The sequence below is a fragment of the Vipera ursinii genome, assembly GCF_947247035.1.
Source record: "Vipera ursinii genome assembly, chromosome: 7".
In the NCBI taxonomy this organism is placed as follows: domain Eukaryota; kingdom Metazoa; phylum Chordata; class Lepidosauria; order Squamata; family Viperidae; genus Vipera; species Vipera ursinii.
In genome coordinates this window covers 69,700,867-69,720,116 of record NC_139521.1, presented here as the reverse complement: position 1 = coordinate 69,720,116, position 19,250 = coordinate 69,700,867, and the positions used below count along the sequence as shown (strand labels likewise).

Sequence of the window (19,250 nt, the reverse complement as noted above, 5' to 3'; positions counted from 1 at the left end):
CAAAAATGGGCATGATAAAGGACCAAAATGGCAGGGACCTAACAGAGGCAGAAGAGATTAAGAAGAGGTGGCAAAATTACACAGAAGAACTATACAAGAATGAGCTTAACGTCCCTGATAATCACAATGAGGTGGTCACTGACCTCGAGCCAGACATCCTAGAATGTGAAGTGAAGTGGGCCTTAGAAAAGCTGAGCAACAACAAAGCTAGTGGAGGTGACAGTATTCCAGCTGAGCTATTCAAAATCTTAAAAGACAGTGCAGTAAAAGTGCTACACTCAATTTGCCAGCAAATTTGGAAAACTCAGCAGTGGCCACAGGATTGGAAAAGATCAGTTTACATTCCAATTCCAAAGAAAGGCAGTGCCAAAGAATGTTCAAACTATCGCACCATTGCACTCATTTCTCATGCTAGTAAAGTCATGCTTAAAATCCTACAAGCTAGACTTCAGCAGTATGTGGATCGAGAACTACCAGAAGTACAGGCAGGATTTCGAAGAGGCAGAGGAACTAGAGATCAAATTGCCAACATACGCTGGATCATGGAGAAAGCTAGGGAGTTCCAGAAAAACATCTACTTCTGCTTCATTGACTATGCTAAAGCCTTTGATTGTGTGGATCATAACAAACTGTGGCAAGTTCTTAAAGAGATGGGAGTACCAGACCATCTTATTTGTCTCTTGAGAAACCTATATGCGGGTCAAGAAGCAACAGTGAGAACTGGACACGGAACCACTGATTGGTTCAAAATTGGGAAAGGAGTCCGGCAAGGCTGTATACTGTCGCCCTGCCTATTTAACTTATATGCAGAGCACATCATGAGAAAGGCAGGGCTAGATGAATCAATAGTTGGAATTAAGATTGCTGGAAGAAATATCAACAACCTAAGATACGCAGATGATACCACTCTAATGGCAGAAAGTGAAGAAGAACTAAAGAGCCTCTTGTTGCGGGTGAAAAAGGAGAGTGCAAAAGTTGGGTTGAAACTTAACATTAAGAAAACCAAGATCATGGCATCTGGCCCTCTCAATTCCTGGCGAATAGATGGGGAAGAAATGGAGGTAGTGACAGATTTTGTTTTCCTGGGCTCCAAGATCACTGCAGATGGGGACTGTAGCCAAGAAATTAAAAGACGCTTGCTCCTGGGAAGGAAAGCCATGGCAAATCTAGACAGCACACTAAAAAGCAGAGACATCACCCTGTCGACAAAAGTGCGTATAGTCAAGGCTATGGTCTTCCCAGTTGCAATGTATGGCAGTGAAAGTTGGACCATAAGAAAGGCTGAGCGCCAAAGAATTGAGGCCTTTGAACTCTGGTGCTGGAGAAGACTCCTGCGAGTCCCTTGGACTGCAAGGCGATCAAACCGGTCAGTCCTAGAGGAGATCAATCCTGACTGCTCTTTAGAAGGCCAGATCTTGAAGCTAAAACTCAAATACTTTGGCCACCTAATGAGAAAGAAGGACTCACTGGAGAAGAGCCTAATGCTGGGAAAGATCGAGGGCAATAGAAGAAGGGGACGACAGAGAATGAGGTGGCTGGATGGAGTCACTGAAGCAGTAGGCGTGAGCTTAAATGGACTCCAGAAGATGGTGGAAGACAGGAAGGCCTGGAGGAACGTTGTCCATAGGGTCGCGATGAGTCGGACACGACTTCGCAGCTAACAAGACAAGACAAGATGAATTAAACCATGAATCCCAACTATCTTTGCTTCCTGTGGTGCCAAAGTCATACCCTTTGCTTGAAAGTTGATTTCCACTTTTAGGTATGGGTAAAAAGACTGGCTGGAGCTAATGAAAAATAGTCCCATAGCTGAACTGTTTGTAGTGTGATGGAGGAAGGCAGGGCAAGGGGAGTGTAAGTCTGTGGCTGTGTTCTATTTGTGCTCATCACATTGCTCATTCTGACGATTTGCATATAGTGATTTATTATTATGAAGGTCCAGATATTGATAATAATAAAATGCTTTCCAGTTGTGAGTCATTGCCATTTTAATGCTGTTTAATCAATTTCTCTCAATCGCATGGTTAATTTAATTAAACAGTGCACGCTCTGTTCATGAATGCGCTAGGGCTTGTATCTTATTTTTGATTTAATATATTTTTTATAACAGATTCCCGCTGTTAAAATATTTTTGTTTTTAAAATTTATTTAGTTTCTTTTTTTATTGAAAAGTTTTACAAATTTTTTTAATAATAACCCCCCCTCCCCATCAACCCTCCCCCCCTTTCCTCCCCCCCCCGACTTCCCAAAGCAGAATACAGGGTATTACATATAGCAATCTTATGCAAACATATGCTAAATATCTATTACAACGTTAACAAACCTTCCACCCTTTAACTCCCTTATAACAAAACTAAAGTAACTATAATAACACTTCTATAATTGTTTTTCAAAGCACTTTCGATTCTTTGTTACAAAGAATCATTCAGGCACCATCTTCCCTTTTTAAAACAACAGAAAGAAAGTTGAGATTCCAGAGTTAAAGTCTTATACTTGCTGTTTATACTGCTCCCGCATCCGCTCTGCCTGCGTTAATTCCTCAAGATAACAATCAGATCAAGTCAAGTCCAGCAGGAGTGGATTCAGCGTCTTGCTCTGCTTTGAAGCAGAGAAATCGTCCGATCCGGAGTGTTTCCAGGCTTCGGGGGAGCTCACACCCTCCAAGCCCCAGAATAAACAGTCTGGGGCTCTAGGGGAGCTCTACCCCTACCTGGAATCTCCTCTTCGCCTGAGGGGAAGGGTTTTCAGCTGCGGAACAGCTGATTGTCGGCTGCTCCGTGGCTTTTACGGAATCAGAGGGCTGGCGGTCTATTTCGACCGTCCACGCCACTGAAGCGCCACCCGGAAGTCTCAAAATTTATTTAGTTTCTGATGCCACCCCACTTGAACTGAAGCCGAGTAACTCGCAAAGTAAACTACAACAACAACATAAAACAAGTAAATAACGAGTACAGTTATCCGAAACGAATTGCAAAATAGGTACAAGGTGGCAGTCCAGACAACACACCAATCTAAAGGGCCTGTCCACTCTATCCCAAGGTCCGAGAGAATAGTTTGGAATACTATCCGGATGAGAGCTACCTGGATCTCAAGAGAGGGGAATCTCATTTCGGAGGCAGTAGTGCCACTGCAGAGAAGGCACACCTGCTGTGCCCTTATAGATGACATGGTTTAATCAAAGGGACATGGAACATTCTCATTCTTCTGGCTGGACATATCTTGAATTAATGTACAGGTAGTCCTCAACTTTCAACAGTCCATTTATTATTATTATTATTATTAATTCAATTTGTATACCGCCCTTCTCCCGAAGGACTCAGGGCGGTGAACAGGGCAATACATATTAAAAAACAAGATACAAAAATTAAAAGTGATTAAGCAACAATGCCCATGAATAAGTTAGTACACATTAAAAAAGTTAAAACAAATGTATAAAATCCAACCCCATCCCATCAGGCCAGGCCAGCTTGTTCAAAAAGGTAGATTTTGAGATCGCGCCGGAAGGAGCGGAGATCAGGCGCCATCCGGAGCTCGACCGGAAGATGGTTCCATAAATCCGGCGCGCCCACAGAGAACGCCCTCCCCCTGGGGGCCACCAGTCGACATTCTTTGACCGGTGGCACCCTGAGGAGGCCCTCTCTGTGGGAGCGTACTGGGCGGAGGGAAGTTGACGCCGGTGACCATTCAAAGTTATAATGGCACTGGAAAAAAGGGACATCACCATTTTTCACAGTTATAACCCTTGTGGCATCTCCATGTTACCAGAATTCAGACGCTTGGCAACGGGCTCATACTTAGGACGGTTGCAGTGTCCCAGATTCGTGTGATCCCCTTTTGCGACTTTCTGACAAGCAAAGTCAATGGGGAAGCCAGATTCACTTAGTAACCGTGTTACTTCCTTAACAGCTAGAGTGATTCCTTTACCAACTGTGGCAAGACAGATCGTAAAATGGGGCCAAACTCATTTAATGACTGCCTCACTTAACAACAGAAATTTTGGGGTCAGTTGCCGTAAGTCGAGGACTAACTGTATCTAAAATAGAAAACCAGGAAAAAGACTGTTCAATTACTTTAATTTAAAACACTATATATAAATTAAAAGGCAGGTGGAAGAACAGCTCACTCCTTGAATCGTGCAAGAAAGATTTAAGCGAGGAGATCATAATATTGATTGTATCAAAGTATCACTCTGCTTTTGTTTTAACTTGTTTGGGCTTAAGAGTGCATGTTTAAACTACATAGCTGAGTAAACATCTACAGGTGTGTTTGGTTGTTGCTTCCTTTTCCCTGACTGGAAACTGCAGTATGTTAAAAGGTTCTGTAGCTTGAAAAAAAGGATAGGATGAACTAACTACCTCTCCTTCCTAAATTTAACTACCTTTCTGGCTTCTGCAGAAGAGCCATTGCTGCGTATGTGGAAAAGACATATTAATATTTTTTTAGTGAATCAATATAGATTCAGTTCAAAGTAGTGATTGAGATTTACAGACGTGTTATTGTATCTGATTCATTCATATAACTTGCTTTAATGAAACCGCTTCTTATCCTTGAAGTAAATTAAAAGTTGGTTTTGGGTGGGAATTTGTCTATAATGCCTATGAAAATTTACAGGAACATAATCTAGGAAATCGTGAGCACGTTTTCTTAGACATTTGTAGAGGAAGAGGCCACAGCTGTCTATTATTAGGCATTAGGGAAACTGTTCTGAAAATGATACCAAGAAGTATGGTGTATGCTGCTTAATTCATGGGGATTATTTTATAACACATGGAGGAAATTCTACTAAATGACTTTTACACTGTGGAAAGAACGACCCAGGGAGGATGTTTGGAAATTCATGAAATAAAAAATATAGGAGTTAGGGAGGGGCTATTCTTAAGAATGGTAGTGAGGAATGTCCTAGAACAGAAGCCCCCAACCTTTTGGGCACCAGGGACCAGTTCTGTGGAGAAATATTTTTCCACAGACCAGAAGGGCTGTGATTGCGTGTGCTGCCTGCATCCCACGGATGGGGCTTCGCTTATTTGCGTGGCCCGGTTGCTGACATGCCACGGCCTGGTGCCGGTCCATGGACCGGGGGTTGGGGACCCCTGTCCTAGAAGTGAGATAAAACTTCCTGACAGTGAGGACAATCAACCAGTGGAACAGCTTACCCCCAGAAATCTCTTTAAAAAGAGCCTGGACACTCACCTGTCTGAGATGGTATAGGTCAGGGGTAGGCAACCTCGGCTCTTTTATGACTCATGGACTTCAACTCCCAGAATTCCTGAGCCAGCATGGCTCAGCTTGGAAACCTCTCCCTTTTCCCTCAGCATGGCTGGCTCAGGAATTCTGGGAGATGAAGTCCACGAGTCATAAAGTGGCCTAGCCCTAGGCAAGGGGTAGGCAACCTTGGCTCTTTTATGACTCATGGACTTCAACTCCCAGAATTCCTGAGCTAGCATGGCTCAGCTTGGAAACCTCTCCCTTTCCCCTCAGCATGGCTGGCTCAGGAATTCTGGGAGTTGAAGTCCATGAGTCACAAAAGAGCCAAGGTTGCCTACCCCTGGTATAGGTCCTTCTGCTTGAGCACAGGCTGGTCTAGAAGGCCTCCATGATCCCTTCCAGCTCTATTCTATTCTAACATTCTAACTTCGGGAATTGGTAGAATATATAATGTAACTTTATTGCTATATTTGTCTAGAACCATCATTTAAGACATAAAAAGTATTTTGGAACTTTGAAGGAATTTCGCAGTGTCCCCCTTATAGGGTTGCCTTTAATTAAGATTCCTTGTTCCGTCTAGCTATTAAAGGTGAAAGAACGTTAACCACTCATTTACGCCAACAGCAACATAGCATTTAGATTCAAATCTAGAAGTTAGTTGTTCCATGTCTGATTTCCTGCAGAATCATAAGAAAGCAGGAAAGACTCAAGAACGTAGAAAAGAAAGTTATGTTTACATCAGAAATAGGAGATCTGGCATTTTCTGAATATTTTGGTCTGTCATCCTGGCCATTAATGACTTTGTTTTTCTGACAAGTAGATGTTTGGTAATTGTCTTCAGCCTTCAAGGGAGGACTCCCATTGTATACAGTTTAAAAGGATAGTGGGGGGAGGATATTATGCAGGTGGTTGTGATTTTTAAGATACCACCCTTTTTTCCTGAAGATCTGTGATGTTTTCAGAATATGAGTGTATGCTGAATGCTGAAATAGTTTTTCTATATGGTGAAATACTAATTAGCCAGAGTTCAAATCCAACTGCTTTGTTACAAAAATGTCAAACTGAGTGTCATGAGTTTGTAATGGAATTAAAATTGAATAAATAAATCTATGAGACAAAGCACACACAGACTTAATTTGAAATATGCTGCTTACTGTATACTATACTGTATCAGCTCTGTTCAGTTAATACAACACAATGCTTTGTTATAGAAATCAGTTGGCATGCTTGTTCAGAAAATGCGTGTATTAAAGGAAAACTTGTTTTATGTCATTATTTTTGGTGGTGATTTTGAATCATTTTTGCTCTGCTGATTCCACATAGCCACATTATGCCCTTTTTTGTATTAATTGCTCTAGGAAAAAAATAAATTAAACATTTATGCAGTTTTGTGAATCAAACAATAATTGCAATTATATTTTCTTTCAAAAAATTTCTGTAGAAGCTTAATTTAGTCAAATATTTTGCTCTGCCTCGTGATAGTTGCTTTTGAAATTACTGTATTAGTGAAATTTACATGTGATGTGTCAATACCTAATTTTTTTTCCAGTCCGACAAAATAATACTTGAATAAGCTATGTATACACAGGCTGTCGTTTATTTACACAAACTGATTATTGCTTGGAGAAATTAATTCAGATGCTTTGTCTAATGATATACCAGTGGTTTCTTCTTGCTCTTTTGTTATGGATACATTTTTGTTTATACAGTTTGAAGTTGTAGAGACGGTTCTTAGTTGTTTGAGACCAAATATGTACACACAGTCCTTCTCTTACGATACCTAGAGATCATTTGAAGTTATGACTTATCTGAAAAAGGGGACTTATGACCTGGATCTGAAGTTCTGACAGTTCTTCCCTGGCCACATGACCGCACTTCGGGTGCTGGCAACGTGGCCACATTTACTGCTGTTTGCAGCATCCCACGGTGATGTGACTGCATTTTATAAACAGTTTTGCTGAAAACCAGCACTTCCATTTTTCAGCAAAACTGTTCCGTAGTGAACAGTGGATTCACTTAATGACTCTGGCGATTGCTTAACAATTGCAGCATTCATTTTATTACTGTGGCATTCACTTAATGACCACTGCAAAAAAAATTGTGAAAATAGAATATTATGATTTATGACTGTAATGGACAGACTCTGATTTTTGACCGTAATGGAAAGGCTTGTAACTTAGGGACTGCCTGTACATATGTCTGTTCCTGATTGATCAGTGTAAGGAGAGGCCTGATAGGGAGGGTGTAGGATCTAATAATAATGCAAATACTGGGAAATCTTTAATGAAAAAGATTGTGAGTTCTAAAAAGTATTGGGAAAGGTTTTCGGCAGTCTTCAATTTACTGTCTCAAAGGTGCTTTTTCAAAAGGCAACCAGAACTCAAGAAACCTCTTGGATGAGAAGCAAAACACCTTCAAGGAAAAACAGAAGTCCAGTTGCCTTTTGAAAAAAGCACCTTTGGGGCAAACATGACCTGGATGACTGGGAATTTCCATAAACATCTTCATTTTTTTTGTTCTTGAACCAGGTGCTTTAGCATTTGGTGGTATCTTAGATTCTTGAGTTGGGATTCTTTGGATCTATATTAATTTAGCTTCAGACCTGGATTTGGATCTGAAATAGTGGTTGATTGTTTATGCAGGAAATTGGAACTGTTCCTTGAAGATCAACCATGATGGCTAATGCCTTTTAAGACCAGTACTGTAGAGTAGGGGTCTTCAAACTCGGCCCTTTTATGACTCATGGACTTCAACTCCCAGAATTCTTCAGCCAAGCACATTGTCTGAGGAATTCTGGGAGTTGAAGTCCATGAGTCATAAAAGGGCCGAGTTTGAAGACCCTTGCTGTAGAGCATTCAGGTTCCCCATATTATTGGTAGTCTTCCACTTAAAACCGTTTGTTTAGTGACTGTTCAGTGTTACAGCAGCAGTGAAAAAAAGTGGCTAACAATCTTTGAAGAATCTTTGCAAACTATGATTGTTCAAACTGTACCAGTGAGAATTTTAATAGATTTTCAGTGGCAAGATCACATTACCCTGTGAAGATTGTATTCATGACCAGTTTATTTCTAGCACAGTTCAGAAGGTTCTTCATGACTAAGACATTGTAGAGTGTCAGTCTTATAAGATAGTCCAGATCAAGAAACAGATGCCACTTAAGCCTAAAACTAATTTTATTAGAATGGTTATACAACAGTATCAGACACTGGCAAGATTGAATGTGCTTCTCCTTGTTCTTTTGTCTTCATGGGAATTAGGGAGGAGCCTGTTTTAAAGATTTTATATATCTCTACCTTACCTTAAGCTAAGTTTGTATGATCATTGCCTTGCCCTCTCTCCATCAAGACCACCTTTTACACTCTCTACACACAGGCTGATTTGTCCATGTCAGTGTTTCTGCAGCTTAAGATCTGATGGATTTGGCCCTTCCTGTGTCTCCAACTATTGTGGAGATAAAGGGAAAATAATGTATCAGTAACTACTCTTAACTAAAGAGCCTCTTGTTGATGGTGAAGAAGGAGAGTGCAAACGTTGGCTTGAAACTTAACATTAAGAAAACCAAGATCATGGCATCCGGCCTTCTTAATTCCTGGCAAATAGATGGGGAAGAAATGGAGGTAGTGACAGATTTTATTTTCTTGGGCTCCAAGATCACCGCAGATGGGGATTGTAGCCAAGAAATTAAAAGATGCTTGCTGCTGGGGAGGAAAGCCATGGCAAATCTAGACAGCACACTAAAAAGCAGAGACATCACCCTGCCGACAAAAGTGTGTATAGTGAAGGCTATGGTCTTCCCAATGGCAATGTATGGCTGTGAAAGTTGGACCACAAGAAAGGCTGAGCGCCAAAAAATTGAGGCCTTTGAACTATGGTGCTGGAGAAGACTCCTGCAAGTCCCTTGGACTGCAAGGCGATCAAACCGGTCAGTCCTAGAGGAGATTAACCCTGACTGCTCTTTAGAAGGCCAAATCCTGAAGTTGAAACTCAAATACTTTGGCCACCTAATGAGATGGAAGGACTCACTGGAGAAGAGCCTCATGCTGGGAAAGGTTGAGGGCGAGAGAAGAAGGGGATGACAGAGAATGAGGTGGCTGGATGGAGTCACTGAAGCAGTAGGCGTCAGCTTAAACAGACTCCAGAAGATGGTACAGGACAGGAAGGCCTGGAGGAACGTTTTCCATGGGGTCGCGATGGGTTGGACACAGCTTCGCAACTAACAACAACAACAACAACTCCTAAATGATGGGACTCTCTTCCCTCAGAGAAACAGTTGCATTTTTTAGGACATCTTTTGCTAGGGGGTTAAGGACCTTCCTGTTTAGGAAAGCTTTTGCCTACAGCCTACATTTTATTCTGTGATCTCTCTCTGCTTTACAGTAATACATTCAATTTGCAGCATTTCTAAGCTGCCCCAATTCCAGTGGACTCTTGTCAGTGAGTGTTAAAAATAACAAGACAACTAAACAATTAACATTCCTTTTGAAAACTAGTACGATGCCCTTATTCAGTTTGGGTCAAAGACAGAGTACAGTAAGACCATTTTGAGTAACTTACAGAAGCCCAGGAGAGTGGGTGAGGCATCGTCACTCCGGGAAAAGAGAATTCCATAGAAATGTTCTGAATTTTTTAACGCTCTTTTTGTACTTTAAAATGATTTTAATATTGTTCTATTTTCAAGTGCTAGCCCTTTTGAGAGAGAAATATGTATAGACAGACAACAGACAGGTATACTGTGCATGTTTTAATTAAAAAGAAAAACATCATGTAAGATTTTGAAAAATGCTCTTTTGCCAGTAAGACTTTTCCAGTTTTTCAAAAATTTACTCCTGTGAATTAAGGCAGCAAAATTTAAAAAGAAATTGGGGAGTGACGTGAAAAGAAGGAAGGCATTAAGCTGAAAGATTTAGAATATATTCACTTGTAGAAAACTACACGTTATAGTACATTTTAACGACTGCATTATGTTATAAGATTTTATGAACTGGGACTCAACCACACACAAAGTGGACCTCTGATAACAAAAATTTGAATAAAATAAAACTTAGTCTTTTAAAGTTCCTTCTTTCTGTGAAAGATGTCTAGTTATTTTTCTAGAAACTGTATTCCTAGGAATCTTATTTTGGAATGCAATATTGATGAGAGAACACTGGTCAGGGGTTGTAGGGATCAATAATTTGGGGATGTGAAATTCCCATAATTCTTTATAGACTTAGGAAAAAACGTTCACGTGGCTTGAATTTACCAGCATTTATAAACTCCTTCTGTGAAAGCTAGTTTGTAGTAGTAGTTGAGGCATCAAGCTAGAAACTGGGCGACTGTGAGTTCTAGTCCGACCTTGGGCATGAAGCCAGCTGAATGACCTTTTGGGCCAGCCACTTTCTCTCAGCCCTAGGAAGGAGGCAGTGACAAACCACTTCTGAAAAACCTTCCCAAGAAACCATGCAGAGACTTGTATGGTAGGATTTAGTTTTGATTCAAAACAGTGTTTTGAAATGCCTAACTTTGACTTTTAGCTTACACTGTTTCTAGGACTGCATGATAGTCATGCCATTTCAGAAGGAGATGCATCTGCTTTAAAAGGTTGCAGATAGGTGCTTCATTCCCATTCCAGTCTGCTCCAAAACAACTTTTTGGAATCTTTTATCTGAAGTATCATACAATCTTTAATGTGAACAAAATAGGTTCAAACTTTTTTCAGGCTGCGAAAAAAATGATTGTTAAGAACTTTTTTCTCCCTCCGGAACCCCTGGAGAGTGCGGAGAAATTCTCTGAAGGGACCAAGAGAAAAAGGATATGAAACTCGGCCATCTTCAACTTATTCTTTAGGAGTGTCCATAACAATTTTATTATGCAGAAATTTTTTTTCCCCTTAAAAAAAATAATTCTCACAAGTGACTGAAGTTGGGCCTGGGAAACTCTTCATAACAGAGTATTGGGGGGGGGGGAAGTCCCTTCTACTTGGGGCTACAGCAGGGGTAGCCTTGGCTCTTTCATGACTCGCGGACTTCAACTCCCAGAATTCCTGAGCCAGCCATGCTGAGGAGTTTCTAAGCTGAGCCATGCTGGCTCCGGAATTCTGGGAGTTGAAGTCCACAAGTCATAAAAGAGCCAAGGTTGCCTACCGCTGGGCTATAGTATGGCATTTTTTTCTTGGTTCCTGCAGAGACTTCCCACCCCCATTAATTCTGTTGAACCCATTTATTTATTTAAATTTTTATACCGCCCTATTCCCGAAGGACTCAGGGCGGTTTACAGGGCAGCATAAAATACAATATAAAAATAGTATACATTAAAATAGATTAAATTACTTAAGCCCAACAATTAAAAACAATATTAAAAACTAAAACCCCTTCAGTCCAGGCCTTGTAGAATCCTAGTTTTCTGTGGAATGCAGTTTCAAAATCCTACTGTTGAGGATGTGGCTTTTGAAACTTGTTTGTTAGTGTCGCTTTCTAGTCTAACTGGACCAGTTTTAGTTGCTGAAGCTGCCTGAAGCTTCCTTCATTTGGAATGGGAATTAAACTCTCCAATCATTGGTGCTTTGACGGTTTCTAGGGCCGTGCAATGCAAAATATTCTTTAGATTGACTGGAATGTTGCATCTGTCTGCAACCCAGATGCTTTATTTTCCTCAAGATCACACTTCTACTTGCACCTGATTATAGAAGAAGGTATTTGGTGTAAGGAGTTGCAGAGAGGTGGAGTTTTCGAATCCCCACATACGCTGAAACACGTTTTTGCCTTTAAAGCTGAAGTTCTGCAAAGCCCCTATATTTAATAAAAGGAATCTCTTAAAAATGCAAGAGCTTTAAACAGCATAGAACAGTGATGGCAAAACTTTTAGAGACAGAGTGCCCAAACTGCAACCCAAAACCCACTTATGTATCATCGGGTGCTGGGTGGTCCTTTGGGTGGGCATGGCCGATTGGGTGGGCATGGCTGCCGTGGTAACGGCAAACTGGGTGGGACTAAAAAGTTCAATCAATCAATTCCAACTTTTTTTTCCCCCGCGAGAAGTTGAAATTGATTGATTGAACCTTTTTTTTTGTACATGGCGGCAGAGGCCTAAAGGGAAAAGTTTTATAAAGCCCAGCTGAAGGCCTAGGACTGGGGCGACGGTGCGCGTGCCCACAGAGAGGGCTCGGTGTGCCACCTGTGGCACCCGTGCCATAGGTTCGCCACCACGGGCATAGTACTATCATGATGTCTTGAGTCTCAGAATTTGTTATGGAGAAAGCAGTAGCTAGCCAGAGGGTTGCATACTTGGTGTGTATTTGTGTGTATTTTAAGTAGATTAAGAGCGGTTATAGGGTTTCTACATAAAGCCTGGCAATTTTGTCAAGGTTTTACAGTGGGAAGGGTTTAAGGGTATGAACGTGCCCACATATGCTTAGCGAGGACTTTTGTGAAATGGAAGACTTGCAAATCTTATTCTCACATTTTGCTTTATCCGGTCAACAACTTTTCTTCTGTAATTCTATAAATAACTAGTCTGTTAATGTAAAAAAAATATCTTGAATAAATAAGATGTTGGAAATAATCAAACATTAGTACAATCACACTCTGTTACAGGATATTACAGTTTACTATCTGGAACAGTGATAGATTCAAAAGGTGCTAGGGGATGTTGTCATCTAAGGGCAAACTCATTGGTTTCTCAGTGACGGTGAAAATATTGATCCAGGTTTTTTTTTAAATGTGCAGTATTGTTTGTTCAAATTGAAAAGCTATGTGAGAATGTTCAACCTTTACTTATTCAGCCCTCCGTGATATTGGAGTATTCTTTTTTTACAGAGTCAGTTCTTAGACTAGCTACCGTTTATGGCAGAAGTTCTTTTGAAGAAGAATGGGGTGTTTTACCATATGAGTCTGTGTTAATAGAATTTGCATTCTGATAAAAGTGCCACAAAATGACAGCCAGCTTGGTGTACAGAGTTTTAAGATGCTGACCAGACCTTGAGGCTTTCCTTAGTCATCAAAGCTGGCTGGTGACTTTGGGCCATCACTGCCTCTCAGTCCTACCTACCTAACAGGGTTGTTATTATGGGGAAAATAGGAGGCAGAATTACGAGGCAGGCTTATTCACAGCCAGCCCAGTTCCAGCCGCTGCTGTTATCATCACCTTGCACATTGGAGGCCCCTGCCACCAGGTGCTCCACTACCCTGGGTGAGCTTTGTTGCTTTCTTCCTCCTGCTGCTGACAAAATGTGCTCTTTGGTGAGGAAACCACGGGAGGCCATCTTCCCCAGGTCTTGCAAGGAAACCACCTGTACAGCCTTGGGAAGAAAGCCTCAAGTAGCCAACAGCTGCCATGCAAAGGAGCAGACCGTGCATGCATCCGTGCATGCAAGAAAGACGATTAAAAATCAAATAGGGGCTTGAGGTATGGAGTGCTAGGAGCCCAGAGGGCATAGATGGGGGTAGATAGGCAGATGAGAGGGACTGGCAGCACCCCTGCAATGGTAAGTGTGGGTGGGCTGCAAAGTGCCCACATTTTGATCATGTGATAGTGGGAACATTGCAGTGGCCGTAACTTTGGGCAGAGTTGTAAGTCCCTTTTTTCAGAATTGCCATAGCTTCAACAGTCCCTGAATGAATGGCCATGTTGAGGACTACCTGTATCCATATTTTTGATTTGCTCATCTAACAAGTGATGTGGTATCTCGGGAACTGCATCCATCCATCCATCCATCCATCCATCCATCCATCCATCCATCCATCCATCCATCACGTTTCTACACAGCCCATTTCACCTAAGTGACTGTGGGTGATTTATAGTTAAAAAAAGAAAGCATTCAGGATATATTCAGAAAGGATTTGCTTTTGATGGCAAGAAAACTAGATGAGGCATTTAAAAGTTTACAAGGCAATACTGAACTAGATCAATATTTAAAACTGGTAAATTGTATAAAAGCTATGTTGTGGAACAAAAATTTGAAATTTACAGTGGTTGAGTATGCTGTATCAGGCTGTCGCATGAAATTTGTTTTTCTAGTTTGTATTAACTTCAGCTGCATCATTAAATGTTTCTAAAACTGTTTTCAAGAATTTCTGTTTGTCCCTGTATAAACCATTCTGGGAAGCATAGTTTGGACATTTCATAGGATGTTTGCAGACGTTTCTGTGAAGTTGCAGAATTTGCAGTAATAGTTATTTTTTGAATAAAAATTCCTCCTTCTCTGATTATTTTGATATATTGGCTTTCCAGGTTTGGATTCAGTAGACTGCTTGAACCTAATTCCTTCTTTCTAAATAAATGAAATTCTGAAATGTGAAAATAATAGGCATTTGTCCTTTACTGCAGGGGTCCCCAACCTTGGGAACTTTAAGACTTGTGGACTTCAACTCCCAGAATTCCTCAGCCAGCTTGGCTGGCTGAGGAATTCTGAGAGTTGCCAAGGTTGGGGACCTCTGCTTTACTGCATATCTCCTAGCAGATTTTCACATAATTCTACTAAATGGAAGCATTCAAGAATATTGATCATCTGAATTATTTTTTAAGGAATAAACTTTAGTTTCTTAACTTAAAAAGTCGAACTTACTCATAGTACTGTTCTTGTAGGTGGCTTTTCGACGGTACTCCTTGTGCGCACTCATGGTGGAGTTCGATGTGCATTGAAAAGAATGTATGTAAATAATGTGCCTGACCTCAATATTTGCAAAAGGGAAATAACAATAATGGTAAGTTAATATAAGTTTTGTGATGTGCATATATGTGAGTGGGTGGAGATTGTTTAGAAAGCATGCATTAGTTTGTGATCTAACGTTTGAATTTGTTTTCATTGTGTTTACATGTGGTTCTTTGATATGAGAAAATAAATAATTTAATGATTCTAAGTCAGTAATAGATAACACAAAATTTTGTAGGTAAATAATAATAATAATAATAATAATAATAATAATAATAATAATAATAATAATAATAATAATATAATGGGATCTTGGAGGTTATCTAGTCCAACTCCCTGCTCAAGCAGGAAACACTATACCAAGGGTCTTCATATTTGGCCCTTTTATGACTTGTGGACTTCAACTCCAAGTCCACAAGTCATAAAAGGGCCAAGTTTGAAGACCCCTGCCCTATATCATTTCAGACAAATGGCTGTCCAGTCTCTTCTTACAAACTTCCAGTGTTGGAGAATTCAACGCTTCTGGAGGCAGGTTGTTCCACTGATTAATTGTTCTAGCTGTCAGGAAATTTCTCTTTAGTTCTAGGTTGCTTCTCTCCTTGACTAGTTTCCATCTGTTGCTTCTTGTCCTGGTTTCAGGTGCTTTGGAGAATAGCTTGGCTCCCTCTTCTTTGTGGCAGCCCCTGAGATATTGGAACACTGCTTTCCTGTCCCCCCTGGTCCTTCTCTTCATTAAACTAGACCAGGGGTCAGCAACCTGAAACAGTGAAAGAGCCACTTGGAACCGATTCCCTCACAAAGGAAAAACTGGGAGCCGCAAAAAATATGTGTGCATGCGCGTGCATGTGCAGAACAGGGTTTGACTGAAGAGTGGAGCCAAGGCGAGATATGCACCTACCCTGCATATTTGAATTGATTGGTTGAACTTTTTTAGTCCCACTTTTTTTTTTTTGACTGCACGTGGCAGAGGACCGGGAGCCGCAAGAGACGGCTGAAAGAGCCGCATGCGGCTCCGGAGCCGCGGGTTGCAGACCTGTGAACTAGACATACCCAATTCCAGCAACCGTTCTTTGTATGTTTTAGCCTCCAGTCCCCTAATCATCTTTGTTGTTCTTCTCTGACCTCTTTCTAGAGTCTCAACATCTTTTTTACATCATGGTGACCAAAACTGGATGCAGTATTCCAAGTGTGCCCTTACCAAGGCATTGTAAAATGGTATTAACACTTCACGTGATCTTGCTTCTATCCCTCTGTTAATATAGCCTAGCACTTTAAGGGAGATTTAGGAGAGATTAATCTATTTCAAGACCACATCTGGAATATTATAACCAATTTTGGCCACCATACTACAAGAAAGATGTTGAGAGCAACTAAAATAATCAAAAGTCTGGAGACTAAAACAGACGAAGAACGGCGGCAGGACTTGGGTTTGGCTAGTCTAAAGAAAAGAAGAAACTGGGGCGACATGATAGTAGTATTCCAGTATTTTAGGGGCTGTCGCAAAGAAGAGGGGGCCATGTTATTCTCCAAAGCACCAGAGGGAAGGATGAGAAACACTGGTTGGAAACTGACCAAAGAGAAAAGCAACCGTGAATTAAGGAGAAACTTCCTAACAGTGAGGACAATTAACCAATGGAACAGCTTGCCTCCAGAAATCGTGGGAGCTCCATCACTGGAGATTTTTAAGAAGAGACTAAACAATCACCTGAGATGGTATAGCTTCTCCTGCTTGAGCGGGGGGCTGGACTAGAAGACCTCCAAGGTCCCTTCCAGCTCTATTCTATTCTATTTCAGATATCACATTGTTGAGAGTCTGTATTCAAAGTGATAACAAGAAAAAAATATTTATAAAATGCCTAATACATCATCAAATAATTAACTGATGATTGATAGTTTGCATTGATAGTTTATAGTAGAGTTACTTTTGTTTTTGATCTTAAAAATTAGCATATTCTTTTTTTTCTTTATTCTTAACATTTCTCTTTTTACAGAAAGAACTGTCTGGGCACAAGAATATTGTAGGGTATTTGGATTGTGCTGTCAACTCTGTTAGTGACAATGTGTGGGAGGTGCTTATCTTAATGGAATATTGCCGCGGTAAGTACATTTTTTTTGGTCATTTCAATACAAAAATATTTCTCTAGCATGCAAGGTTATGAACAAAATTACAGCAGCTTTGTATATAGATACACCAGAGTGAAATAGACTATCCATAGCCAACCTCACTTGTTAATGTTCCTCCATTTTGTTGCTTCTTGTTAGAAAGCAAGAACGGCACAAAAATGTCAGTGATCCACTCATACTGTTAGGGCTATACAAAATATTCAGAGAGCACATTTCGTATAGAATCAGTGTTTCAGATTGGTCTGCAGAAGATACTCTCTCCAATGTGGCACAATTAATTTTGTTATTTCTGCTTGGACTTGCAGTTTATTATCCGTAAATTTGGACTTACTTTTATCAGGCTAGTTTGCCATTCAAATTGCCGTTTTTAAAATTAAATTTTTAAAAAATGTTTTGATTCAATTTGTTATTGTGAAATGTCCACGTTAACTGTATTCTTAGTATTTGTCTCTAGTAAATAATAGATGAAATCTAAATTCTTACTTGGAAGAGCGACATTGTGTGAAGCATTTTACGCTTTTGAAGATTTAATTTATTCAATGAAATATTTAATATTTAAATTTAGCATCCGATCTGCTAAAACCTTCTTTCTTTAAAGCATTATTTTTATTCCTTCTTTGTAGCGGGGCAAATAGTGAATCAGATGAACCAGAGATTACAAACGGGCTTTACTGAATCAGAAGCGCTAAGAATTTTTTGTGATGCCTGTGAAGCTGTTGCTAGGCTGCACCAATGCAAAACTCCCATTGTTCATAGAGACTTGAAGGTGAGAAAAATTGTGACTGAAATTCATGCTATTCCTGTCTATGAATGAATAATTGTACGATTTAGTTTTATTTATTCATTATTTTTGCCCTAAACTGTTTTAAGGCAGTTTTAATATGGTGTTTCGGTTTTTACTATCAGTATCTTATTAAATAAATAAATAAAAATAAATAATTCTTGTATAAAAGGGGTGACTATATAAATATAAATCAGGGGTCCTCAAACGTGGCCACTTTAAGACTTGTGAAGTCCACTGGTCTTAAAGTGGCCAAGTTTGAGGACCCCTGATATAAATGTTTCAAACAAAGAGAATCTCAGTATATTTGCCCTCTTGCAATTTATCGATTAGTTGCTTATGTCCGTATTTTCTTCCTAAATTCAATCTTAATCGAGTTTAGATATGGTGCCTTAAAAAAACCCTGTTATTTTTACATCAATTGTGGTTGCTTTGATTAGCGAATATGCTCAACTTGCTTGAGATATAAGTAATTATCTGAATAATTAATTCTTTTTCATCTTGACTCCTTAAGTTGAGCTGGACGTTCAGCTGAATGGAGGTGGGAAATGGTGAACAAGATGTATTGAAAAATATTGCTGTCTTGTCAAAAGAGAGAATATAGTTTGAACTGCTGTTTTGAAATGGCTAGTAATGATATTATTAATTAGCAAAGTCTTCCGGACTTGAAAGATTGTTACTATTTTTAACTACATGTCTCCGGTATGTTCTTTTTATGCAAAATACTTGAAAATTTTGCATCTACTGTAACTGATTATTTATGGGATAAGATTTTATTGGTTGTCTTTTAGCTGATAGCAAACTTTAATCTCAAGCCCTGATTTCTTTCTTGAGTGGCTTAATAGATGGGAGGCCAAATTGATAATAAATTCGGTATGATTGAATTTGTCCAAGGACGTCTCCGTGGTCATGTGGCCAGCATGACTAGACGCCAAAGGCACATGGAACGCTGTTACCTTCCCACCGTAGTGGTCCCTATTTTTCTACTGGCATTTTTATGTGCTTTCGAACCGCTAGGTTGGCAGAAGCTGGGACGAGTAACAGGAGCTCACTCTGTTACGCGGCACTCGGGATTCGACCCGCCAAACTGCCGACCATCTGATCGACAAGCTCAGCATCCTAACCCACTGAGCCACCGCGTCCCTATATGTATATGTATATGTATATGTATATGTATATGTATATGTATATGTATATGTATATGTATATGTATATAATTAGGGAGTCCTGATGGCGCAGTAGTTAAAGTGCAATATGGCAGGCAAACTGCCCACTGCGAGAAGTTTGATCCTGACTGGCTCAGGGTTGACTTCGCCTTTCATCCTTCTGAGAACAGTAAATGAGGACCCAGATTGTTGGAGAAAATATGCAAATAATGCTTATATTTTAAACCTCACAGAGAGTGCTGTAAAGTGCTATAGGGCCGTATATAAGACTAAATGCTATTGCTATTTCTAGAATTTGTCTGGTAGAAATTTTCCTAGTTTGCATCAAATTACTTGCATTCTTAAG

At 40.2% G+C, this 19,250-nt stretch overlaps 1 protein-coding gene across 3 annotated transcripts in view; it reads left to right on the top strand.

The window, feature by feature from the left end:
* The window catches only part of BMP2K (BMP2 inducible kinase), a 69,084-nt gene that overhangs the window by 8,618 nt on the left and 41,216 nt on the right, over window positions 1-19,250 (top strand). For 2 of the 3 annotated variants that reach the window (XM_083367127.1, XM_083367126.1), the window contains exons 2-4: window positions 14,767-14,885; window positions 16,825-16,930; window positions 17,581-17,723. In XM_083367127.1, the coding sequence (XP_083223253.1) occupies window positions 14,767-14,885; window positions 16,825-16,930; window positions 17,581-17,723 (368 nt within the window). Of the gene's footprint in view, window positions 1-13,232; window positions 13,372-14,766; window positions 14,886-16,824; window positions 16,931-17,580; window positions 17,724-19,250 lie in introns of those variants that run through there. The other variant, XM_083367128.1, reaches the window with a different exon arrangement.